This window comes from Arachis ipaensis, chromosome B05 (genome assembly GCF_000816755.2).
Source record: "Arachis ipaensis cultivar K30076 chromosome B05, Araip1.1, whole genome shotgun sequence".
NCBI lineage: Eukaryota > Viridiplantae > Streptophyta > Magnoliopsida > Fabales > Fabaceae > Arachis > Arachis ipaensis.
This window is the reverse complement of record NC_029789.2, coordinates 135,794,905-135,807,742: the sequence shown is the minus strand read 5'-3', so window position 1 is coordinate 135,807,742 and position 12,838 is coordinate 135,794,905. Positions and strand designations below refer to the sequence as shown.

Sequence of the window (12,838 nt, the reverse complement as noted above, 5' to 3'; positions counted from 1 at the left end):
CAATCTGTCATTTCTTTTTTTTTTTAATCTTTTATATTTGAACCAACACTAGTTAACTTTTTTACACTAAAGATATTAATTTTCTAATATTTTTCAATAAAATTTATTTGAAATATTAGAAATAAATTGAAACAAATTAATCATGACAAGTATTATTGAAATTTTTCGAAAAAATTTAACTACTAATTCAGTACCTAAAAGATTTAATCGCAGTTAAAAAGATCCTTAAAATATATTATTGATAAAACAACTTCTTAATTATTTGAAAATGCGACAATCATAACAAAAAAATATTATACTTTTTATAAGTGACAAAATAAACTCATATTTAACAAACGATTTATCCATTTGATCCGAATTATTGTGATTTGAATAAATATTTAGAAAGTGCAAAAAAAAATTAAAAGCAAAATTTGATTTTTTAAATTTTTTTCTTTTTAAAAAAAATGTGGTCATTCGCACTAAAAAAAATTAAAAAAATTCATTGGATATAAAATTATCAAATTTTAAGGATAAAAAATCTCGTTTTCTAATAATGATTACAAAAATTTGCATCAAAATTTTATCTTTAAAATCTATTTTTATAATATATATTTAATATCTATTTTTTTTGTTTTGTTTTTAAATCTTTCGAAAACTTATTTATTGTTAATATTTTTTGTGAATTTATTTGGTCAATAAAATAAATTTTCGAGTACCATTTTAATAATTTACTCTTTTGGAGGCAAATTATACTTTACCTGCAAAATATTTACGTAACAAAAGTGAATGACGTGCATACTTTGTATGATTGTGAAAAAATGGTAAACCAGGGACTAAAAAGAAGAACAAAGAAAGCAAGCAAGGCCATTGATGAAGCATTAGAGCACATCATCAATGATCACGATCACCCATCATCAGCTGAATCTCCACAACATAACAAGGATTTTATAGACATATTACTCAGCTACATGAATCAACCAATGGACCCACATGATCATGAACAAAGACATGTAGTTGGGAGAACCAATATAAAGGCTATCGTATTAGACTTAATTGCTGGAGCATACGACACTTCTTCAACCGCAATTGAATGGACTATGTCAGAGCTCTTTAAAAATCCAAGAACAATGAAGAAACTTCAAAATGAGATTGAAGGCCTTGTGGGAATGAATAGACGAGTGGAAGAAAATGACTTAAAAAAATTGCCTTACCTTGACATGGTTGTGAAGGAGATATTACGATTATACCCTGTTGGGCCATTTCTTGTGCCGCACGAGTCTACAGAAGATGTTACCATAAATGGTTATTTTATAGAGAAAAATACACGGATCATGGTGAATGCATGGGCAATAGGGAGAGATCCAAGAGTTTGGTCAGAAAATAGTGACATGTTTTTTCCAGAAAGATTTGAGAACAACGATGTAGATGTTAAGGGGCATGATTTTAGACTCATACCATTTGGGTCAGGTCGTAGAGGGTGTCCTGGGATGAATATGGGTTTAACTACCACTAAGATTACTATAGCACAATTAGTGCATTGTTTTAGTTGGGAACTTCCATTGGGTATGACTCCAGAGAATTTAGATATGACTGAGAAATTTAGACTCTCTATACCAAGAAGTAAGCACTTACTATGTAGGCCAACTTATCGCCTACTTAGTGACGCTTAAATAGGATTAAAGGGTTTCAACTACAATTAAATTGGCAAATTATTTGTGTTTATTTCAATTTTTTCTTCTATTTGTTGTTTCATAATATGGATTGCTATAATAAAATAACGCTGAGGCTTTATTGTTGTCGAAGAAAATTCTAGCTCTAAGAATTAATATTTGTGTTACTACTCATCCTGATTAGTTACTTTTGCTTATGCAGTATATTAGTGTTTATTTGATATTACAGGAAATTATATTGACTCTTATCTAGGTTCTCTGTTTTCTATTGTATTGAGTTATACAACATGAATATGTGCTTTACAAAGCTAGATTGGTTGAATAACAAAATATGAATGAGAAATATTAGGTGATTAATATTTTTTATTAATATTATCTCATATTTTGGGTTAATATTTTATTTTTATACTATTAGAATTTAGTGTAACTTGAGTGATTTTGGCAGTTAAATTTATTGCACATTTCTAAATAGAAATTAGGAATGCAAGGTGGTATAGTTAGTTAGAAATTATGGTTAGGTGGTTAAGTTAGTGACTCTCATTTTATTACATACAGTTTGTATATAAACATCTTGTGAAACTAATAATGTACTTACCAATTTAGCAGTTTTCACATTTATATCTCTCTAAGTTCAACCCTTATTTCTCTCACTCTTTTTTATCACATTCTCTCTCATCTTGCTTTACTATGGATGAAGCTTGATGTCTCATCTCAAATTTTTACACCCTCTACTCTTGGACTTGCACGATAGAACTTGATCAGAGCATGATCCTCTCTCTAGTACGTTTTCACATGGTGTGGTGAGCGTAGAAAAAATGTCACTGTTCCGATCAACGAAACTAAGAGTAGAAGATCTAAATCTGGTAACAAAGCAGATTCAATAACTCACCAATTATATTCTTGAATTCCATTTTTTTCCCTCATTGTGAAACTGTCTCTATTTTCTATCATCTTGAAAGATCCCTTTCTCGATTTCATTAATCCCTAATAAATTGCAATGGACACTACTCAACCGTTGAATCTCTTGAATCTCAATGTGATGGATGCTCAATCAATTGCGAATTTCTTGAAACAAATGTCATCAATTCAAGCTCAGATGGCAAAAAACTCAGTCAATCCGTCGCAAGATCCAACGAGCCCTTATTTTCTTCATTCGAGCGAAAGTCCTGGTAATCCTCTCATTCCAGTTATTTTGACTGCGAGCAATTATAGTGCTTGGAGCAGAGCTATGTTGTTGGCCTTGGAATCAAAGAACAAACTCAAGTTTATTGACGGATCAATCATAAGGCCAAACGAAGATGCTGCACTTTTCGAAGCCTAGGAAAAATGCAAAACTTACTTAGTGTCTTAGATAACACTCTCATTAAGTCCTAAAATTTCAGGAAGCATGATATGGAACAATAACGCTTCAGACATTTGGAAGGAACTGAGGAATAGATACTATCATAGTGACAAGTTTCGGGTGGCAAAATTGCAGGAAGAATTGTTTCGATTGAAACCAGGTGATGCTACTATTACAGCTTATTACACAAAGCTAAAGTCTATTTGGAAATATTGAACAACTTCAGACCCATTCCTAATTTCACAAATTGTACTTCTGTGTGCTCATGTGGACTGAACATAATCAGAGAGCATAGGCAAGAGGATTACACCACAAGGTTCCTATGAGGTCTGAATAACCAATATGCTAATGTCAGATTACAACTAATGCTGATGAATCCCACACCTGAGATTGATACTGCCTTCTCCATGTTAACACAACAAGAACAACAATTCAATGAATGTAATGAATCCAAGGTTTTCTTTAATAGAATCATGCAGTCAAACGATGAGAGAAATAAAGGGAGAGGCAGAAGGAGAGGTAGATACCAGGCTACTGGAAGAGGATGAGGAAGCAGATTGCAATGCACATTATGTGATAAGCCTGGCCACGCCATCGAGATATGCTATAAAAATAATAGTTTTCCACTTCATTTGGGGCAAAGGCAAATCAACAGCATCAATTACATTGCTGTTGAGAAGAAAATTGATGATCTCAACTAAAGTAACCTAAGCCACAACCAAAAAGAAGTTGGTGATTCCACAACCTCATGGATGGTCTTCTTAGGTCATCCTCTGCCTTTCACCCCTTGTCCATCTTCCATCTCATCCACACTCCTAACTAGGTGCTTTGTCGATCTTCTTCTCACATGTCCAAACTACCTGAGACGTGATTCTACAATTTTTTCCACAATATGTGCTACTCTAACTCTCTCTCTCTCTTATATCTTCATTCTTTATTCTATCCAATCGCGTATGACCAACCATCCATCTCAATATCTTCATCTCTGCCGCACTTAACTTATGTTCGTGCTCCCCTTTGGCCGCCCAACACTCTGTACTATAAAGCATAGCCGGTCTGATAGCAGTGCGATAGAATTTACCTTTAAGTTTTAAAGACACTTTTTTGCCATATATAAAACCAGACACACTCCGCTATTTAGACCAATCTGCTTGGATCCTATGATTTACATCCTATTCAATCTCTCCATTATCCTTAATGATGCACCCAAGATACTTAAAACTTTTAACTTTTTGTAGGATGTTTTCTCCAATCTTCACCTCTGTATTAGGGTTTTTCCTTCAGCGGTCGAACTTACATTCCATATATTCTATCTTGCTAAGACTTATGCGCAGACCATATACTTGTATAACTTCTCTCCATAAATCCAACTTCTTATTTAGGTCTTCCCTTGACTCTCCCATAGGGACGATATTATCGGCAAAAAGCATGCATCATGGCACAGGCTCTTGGATATGCTATGTATGGACTTAAGGATGATCCCTGGTGTAATCCTATACCAATAGAAAATTTCTCTGTCATACCACCTTGAGTCTTCACACTAGTTGTAGCTCCATCATACATATCTTTAATTGTACAAATATATGTGATCCTTACTCTCTTCCTTTCTAAGACCTTCCATAAGACCTCCCTTGGAACCTATCGTACGCTTTTTTTCAAATCAATAAACACCATATGTAGATCCCTTTTATTACCACGATACCTCTCCATCATTCTTCTTAACAGGTATGTAGCTTTAATAGTGGATCTGCCTAGCATAAAACCAAATTAGTTCTCTGTTACTTGTGTCTCTTATCTCAGCCTCCGTTCTATCACCATTTTCCATAACTTCATGGTATGGCTCGAGAGCTTGATTCTTCTATAGTTTCTGCAACTCTGTATATCCTCCTTATTCTTGTAGATAGGTACCAAGGTGTACTTTTTCCACTCATCTGACATCTTCTTTGACCTTAAAATCTCATTATTATTGGTTGTCGAAGGCCTAACAAAACCCTCTCCCTTTATCGGGGCTTGAGACTGGCTACGTACTACATGTGTAGCATACGCGGAGTTAAATTAGATTTCGTCACCATTTAAACAAAATTGAAACAAATTGTACACTAATTGAAACAAATTCCGCACTAACATAATCAAAAGATCCATTAACATATTGCAACAAAATTCTGCACTAACATAAACTCAATGCAAATTGAAACAAAATTCCAAACTAATTGAAACTAATATGCACTAATTTAACTTATTGGGCAAATAAGTTTATGCACTAACATAAGCAAAGGATCCACTAACATAAATCAAATTCTGCATCAAGTATGCACTAAAAGAGCTCAAAATTCTTCACTAATATAAACAAAGTTTTGCATTTGCATAAACTAAATTCTGCATTGAAATTCTGTACTAACATAAACTCAACACAAAATTGAAATAAATTCCAAAACTGTTGATCAAACACATTCTAATTCTAACAATGCAATATAGCTCTAACAAATCCAGCTTTCTGACTATGTCCCAGTGACATAAAGGTTTTCTCCAACTAAGGATTTGTGGAGAACTTGAGTGCATAAGAAATAACTTTATCATTTGTGAAGCCAAGCTCGCTAAACATGTCACCAATTTTTTTTCATGAGTGTTTATCATAGCTTGAGCAAAATCATCCAAACACTTTCCCTGTTGATCAAACACGTATTTTAGGGTGTTAGTTAGCGCCTTTATCATGTTGGTGTCCTTTGCCGCGTTAGATGAGTATGGCTTCTTTCATTATTTTCTCTCAGAAAATAAAGCAACAGAATTAGATTGTTAGGGCAGAGATTCAATAAAAATCATTATTTGAGTTAAATATATCAAAATTTTCGTCATCTATTTCTTCATCTCCATCTTTTTGCACTTCTTCAGCGTCATTGCCGCATACAGCAGCAACCCCACTTGCTCTTTCTTTACAAAATATTTTCTCTAAACACTGATAAAAGGGAAAAGACTTTCTTGGAATATACAACTTTTGTCCTTGTTTCTAGAAAAAAAATTATAATATTATCAAATACCTACTTATTGTTTCTCGTGACTAATAAAATCTAACTTGAAGTGTGCGATTCTTTTTATGATGAGCTAGTATTATTAAAATGTAATCACTTGCTTAGGTATACTTACACGACATTCATCGCTTAATCCATCCTAAACTTTAAGTAACTCCCACAATCTTTCTAATGCATCTATACTCATCCTTAATTGTCAAATATAGTTTCTATCGCCCCCTTCCTATTATGCAGTTTAACACATTCTGTCTTAAGAGAATAGTATTAATTTCTCTATTTCTAATCAACAAACGTTATCCTCTCTTATTTCTCAAATACAAACATACAAACATCAAAACTAATATGGTAACTGATACGGCCGTTACAAATTCGATGTCATAACTCGGCATTATATACAATAACTCAGCACTTTACGTTATAACTCGGTGTTATACGTTACAATCAGACTCAACGGACTACATCCTGGAATAAAAATGTTCGACCAGGCATTATCACTCATTAAAACCTAATAACTGCTCTTTAATTCAGATGATCAACAGAAACGTAACTGATCTATTTCACCTCACCTATTAAGGTATGGCATTTTATCCTCAAAGGATACACTGAATTTACAGTACTAACTTAAGCATCGGAGTGCCTTTTGCAGGTGCACTCCCCCTTTGTTCACACTCTCCGTGACGTGATATCTCTTTGGACGAAGAGCTCGGATCTTTCAAGTCTATAGCTCGGCATTGAAGGAAACAACTCGGCGTCGAATCTCAGAAACCGAGTTACGTCCAGGTTACGTACACAAGAACAATTGGCATCCACCGTGGGGCCTCGACATAAACACCCTTCTTTTTATAAGCCCCATTTCCTTCTAATGGCTTCAAACTTACCTGCACCTTTGTAAACAAAGGTCATATTTTAAATCATTAAGGCCCGAAAAAGGCAGATCTATATCTATTATCTCTATTATCTCTATTTGCCGATCTATATCTGTTATATCTATTTTCCGATCCATATCTATCATCTCTATTTATATCTGTTATCTCTATTTTCCGATCCATATCTATCATCTCTATTTGCCGATTTATATCTGTTATCTCTATTTGCCAATTTATATCTGCTATCTTTATTTGCCGATCTATATCTGTTAACTCTATTTTCAGATTTATATCTGTTATCCCTATTTTTCAGATTTATATCTGTTATCCCTATTTGCCGATCTATATTTGTTAACTATATTTTTCGATTTATATCTTTTATCCCTATTTGCCGATCTGTATCTGTTATCTCTATTTGCCAATTTATATCTGCTATATCTATTTTTCAATTTATATCTGTTATATCTATTGGCCGATCAATATCTGTCATCTCTATTTCCCAATTTATATCTGTTATCTCTATTTTTCAATCTATATCTGTTATATCTATTGGCCGATCAATATCTGGCATCTCTATTTTCCGATTTATATCTATTATCTCTATTTTCCAATCTATATTTGTTATATCTATTTTTCGATCTATATCTATCATCTCTATTTGCCGATTTATATCTGTTATCTCTATTTGTCGATTTATATCTGTTATCTATATTTGCCAATTTATATCTGTTATCTCTATTTGCCGATCTATATCTATTATTTCTACTTTTTGCTTTGTATTTGTTATCTCTATTCTCCAATGTATATCTGTTATATCTATTTTCCAATCTATATCTGTTATATCTATTTTCCGATCCATATCTATCAACTCTATTTTTCGATTTATATCTGTTATCCCTATTTGTTGATCTATATCTATCATCTCTATTTGCCGATTTATATTTGTTATCTCTATTTGTCAATTTATATCTGTTATCCCTATTTGCCGGTTTATATCTGTTATCTCTATTCTGTTAACTCTATTTTTCGATTTATATCTGTTATCCCTATTGCCGATCTATATCTGTTATCTCTGTTTGCCAATTTATATCTGTTATATCTCTTTTCTGATCCATATCTATCCTCTCTATTTGCCGATTTATATTTGTTATCTCTATTTGCCAATTTATATCTGTTATCCCTATTTGTCGATCTATATCTATTAACTCTATTTTCCGATTTATATATGTTATTCCTATTTGCCGATCTATATCTGTTATCTCTATTTGCCAATTTATATCTGTTATCTCTATTTGCTAATTTATATCTGTTATATCTATTGGCCGATCTATATCTGTTATCTCTATTTTTCAATTTATATCTATTATATCTATTTGCCGATCTATATCTGTTATCTCTATTTTTTTTTTATTTATATCTGTTATCTCTATTGCCGATCTATCTCTGTTATCTCTATTTTTCAATTTATATCTGTTACCTCTATTTGCCGATCTATATCTGTTATCTCTATTTTTTCGATCTATATATGTTATCTCTATTTTTCAATTTATATCTGTTATCCCTATTTGCCGATCTATATCTATTATCTCTATTTTCTGATTTACATATGTTATCTCTATTTTCCAATCTATATCTGTTATATCTATTTTTCTATTTATATCTATTATCTCTATTTGCTGATCTATATCTATTTTTCTATTTTCAAATCTATATCTATTATCTGTTTTCAGATTTATATCAATCATTATCCGAGCTATATCAATCATTTCTATATCAATCATTATCAGTCATTATCAAATCTATATCAACTATCATCAGATCTATATCAACTATCTTCCGAACTATGACTATCAACAATCTTCAATTAATCACATATCATACAAGCACAAACACTTATCCATTCGCGATAATTCTTCAATTCAAAGTCGCATCCTTTACACATGCGCAATCAAACTCAATCTTCAATCAATTATCCATTCGCGATAATTCTTCAAAGTTGCATCATTTACACAAGCGCAATCAAACTCAATCTTCAATCAATTATCCATTTGCGATAATTCTTCAATTCAAAGTTCATGCGCAATGAAACTCAATTTTCAATCAAGTCACCAAAAAAAGGTGAACTAACGCAACATTCTCACCCAACCAATTCATTCTTATCGCCATTCGCGATAATTTTTCAATTCAAAGTCGCATCGTTTACACATGCACAATCAAACTTAATCTTCAATCAAATCACCAAACAAAGGTGAACTAACGCAATATTCTCGCCCAACCAATTAACCATTCAGTTCCATGAAAAACCCTAACCATTGCATCTATTAAATCAAGGGTTCAAAATTACATTGAAAAAAAAGACCAAAGGCACAATCAATGACAAATACTACTACACTTTCCAATACACGTTAACTTCAAATAACGTCTGAAATTCAAAAGATTTTGTTCCTTGTTTTAATAAAGCATCTTGAACTGGAGGCTCCAAGGCTAATCCAATGGCCGAGTTATGTACTCACTCAATGGCCGACTTATGATTCATTAAAAGCTCAACCTGCTTCATTAAAACATATTCCCAGGCTAAGCTTAGGGATATGATACAGCCGTTACAAATCCGATGTCATAACTCGGCATTATATACAATAACTTGGCACTTTACGTTATAACTCGGCGTTATACGTTACAATCAGACTCAACGGACTACATCCTGGAATAAAAATGTCCTACCAGGCATTATCACTCATTAAAACCTAATAACTGCTCTTCAATTCAGATGATCATCAGAAACGTAACTGACCTATTTCACCTCACCTATAAAGGTATGGTATTTTATCCTCAAAGGGTACACAGAATTCTCAGTACTAACTTAAGTATCGGAGTGCCTTTTGCAGGTACACTCCCCATTTGTTCATACTCTCCGTGACGTGATATCCCTCTGGACGAAGAGCTCATCCCAACTTATAGCTCGGCGTTGAAGGCTAAAGCTCAGTTTGAATCATAAAATAAAAAAATTGTCTAAATTACTCAGAGCGATCCACTAGTTCCATTCTTCCTTAATCAACAAATAAAAAACTCATAAATTATTAAATTAACACATATTAAAAATAATAAACAATAATAAGAACAGCAACCATAAGAACAACATAACCCACTAATTATTTTATTTTTTAGTTCAAACTAATAACAAGAGAAAAATTCAATACAATATTTTTTATTCATTCTTTCATTATGAACAAAATACATCAATATATTAAAATCCAAAACAATTTTTTCATTCATTCATTCACAGTATCATTGCAAAAATTTAAGATTCTGTCAAAAGAAAAAAATGTAGCTCATCTTCATATATAATTTTTAGATTAACAAATCATAAAAAATAGAAAAAAAAAAGATAAGGATAAAGAGAAACAAAATTCTTTTAAATAGAAAAATAAAAACAAAAATAAAAAAATAAGAAGAGAAGAGGCAGAGTAATACCTAATTATATGACTAAGAAAGAGAAGAACAAGAGGCTTCTAAAAATTGTAACAAAAAGAATCAATAATTGGCGGCTGAAATCCTGTTATTAGATTAACTGCACACAAAAAAACTAATGATGAAAAAAAAGAAAAAGAGAAGAAGATACAGAATAAAAATGAAGAAAAAAAAAGAAAAGAAGATATAGAATTAGAAAAGAGAAGATATAGAATCAGAAGAGAAAAAAAACTGAGAAGAAGACAGAGATAGAGAGTAAGAAAAGACATTACCTGAGAAAGAAGAGAAAGAAGAAGAAGTGAACAAAGCAGAATATAGAATATAGAGACAGAAACAGAGAGAGAGAAAGAGAGAGAGAGAGAGAGCAAGAAAAAGAAAGTAGTTGGGAAAAAAGAAGAAGAAGATAGAGATAGAGACAAAGCATAGAGAAGAGAGTACCTCTTTGAGAATAGTATTGCAGAAAAAAGTTTAAATTAGGATTTTTTTAGTAAGAGAATAAAAAAAGGTAATAGTGGAATAATAAAAATATCTATAGGTAAAAAGGAAAAAAAATTATTAAAAAATTCGTGTTTATTTTGCTAAATTTCATGATCATCACTGTCTTTTGTTTAAAAGTGGACACAAAAGTGAAGAAAAATTTCCTAAAGACACTATGTCGGTGTTTATATCTCTCTGTTTAAATACTTTTTAGATATTTACTGTTCATATCTCTATGTCCTATCCACAAAACAACGCAACATTAAAAATTTCAAATAAATTTAACGGAGTCAACTTTAATTTTAACGATTAGTTATTTTTATCAAATGATATTCATCTTTTATGGTACATCATTAGTTTAAATTTTTTATGATTATTTTTGTTCGCAAGCAAATTTTATAGGATCCAAAATGACTATTTACTCTAAATAAATATACATAAATAAATTATTAAATAAAATAAATGTAATAATTACTGAAATAAATAATTTTAAAATTTATTATCGAAGTCTGTTATCTACTCTTATCTCGTTTACACTGTGAGCGAAATAATTTTACACGTATCTCGTGATACGTGTATATCTCGCTTACATTGTAAACGAGATATGTGAAGGTTTATCTTGTAACTACCCTACCCCACGAGGCCTGTGATTTCTCATATGCTATATATATATAGCATAGATAACGAATTAAAATTAAATAAACACGTAGCGCTAAAATTTTTTTTTTAGTGCTTCCGAGTGACGAATCCTGGTAATTAGATAATTACCGCTACAGTTAATTTATTTCTTTTAAAATTAACTACCTCTTACTAATTTATAAGTAATGAATTAGTAGAAAAATTATCCTAAATGCGTTACCAACTATTAACCCGATTTTTTCTTCCTCTCTTTCAAAGTCACAGTTTTCTTTTCCTTCCCCCGATTCAACTGAACCAAGCTTCCTTTAATTAAGCCCAACCCTGATTGCCTTCCCTCTCAGCACCATTTGAAATTCTGATTACACCTCCTCAAGACTTGCGTTGATGCTGTGTTGAAACGAAAAGAAGACACGAAGTCTCTGCACCACCTCACCCGACTTCCTTTTCTTCCACCTAATGAATCTAATGCTCTTCATTCTCTTCAAATAGAAGACACACACAAAACAAAGGTAAAGAACAGAGAAGAGAGCAAAACGAAGCTAGAAAGGAAGGAAGAGCAATCCACAGCAAGAAGATAGGCGCCCCACCTCTCATCACTCTGAATCTTCGAAGCATCCTTGCTGGGTGAGAACCAGCAACTTTCCTTTTTCCTCTTCTTCTTCTTCCCCTTATTCCACCAATGCCGTTCTAATTTCAATTATTGCTACAACAGTAGTAACCATAAACAAGAACTCTTCTCTTGCTCAAGCTGAGGTCGACTGTTTGTCCTTGAAGGAGAGGTCGAAGGTCAAATTCTGTGTGGCTAGGGTTTTGATTAAGGGAAGAAGCAGAAATAGAATTTTTAACTTCAAAAAAAGGTAAGGGTTAAGAATGTAAATTAGTTATAGGTAATTGTTAGATGTAATCTTGATTGATGATGACAAATTAACTTGATTGATGCTGCTGAAAATTCTGTTAAGTGGCTGAATTATTATTGCTGAATGTAGTGCATATTTTTAATGTTGTGAAAATGTGATCATGTTATGTGAATCGTATAAATTTTTTATATTTATAGATCTGATGCTCCTGGAAAAAATTAGGACATAATTCTTGTAGAAATGGAAATAAATAATGAGAATTTTTTATTGGTATGAGTTAGGAACTTAGGGGGTCGAATTTGGTTAGTGAAAATCAAGAAACTTTGCTGCAGAAATTTTTAAACATATTGAACAGCAACTTAAAATAAAAATGGGAGCAATCTAGATATGATTTTTGAATCAATCTATTTTTCTATCAAATTTTAAGAAGTCAAGATTACTCCATAAAAATTTCAAGAAATTTGGCCAAGTGGTTTGGAAGATATGAAATTTTGAAGTTTAGTGGTTGCTG

At 32.1% G+C, this 12,838-nt stretch overlaps 1 protein-coding gene across 1 annotated transcript in view; it reads left to right on the top strand.

The window, feature by feature from the left end:
• Window positions 1-1,779, top strand: part of LOC107644328 (cytochrome P450 CYP736A12-like) — a 3,470-nt gene extending 1,691 nt beyond the window's left edge. The window contains exon 3 of the mRNA XM_016348170.2: window positions 813-1,779. Coding sequence (XP_016203656.1) covers window positions 813-1,652 — 840 coding nt within the window. The 3' untranslated portion in view covers window positions 1,653-1,779. The remainder of the gene's footprint in view (window positions 1-812) is intronic.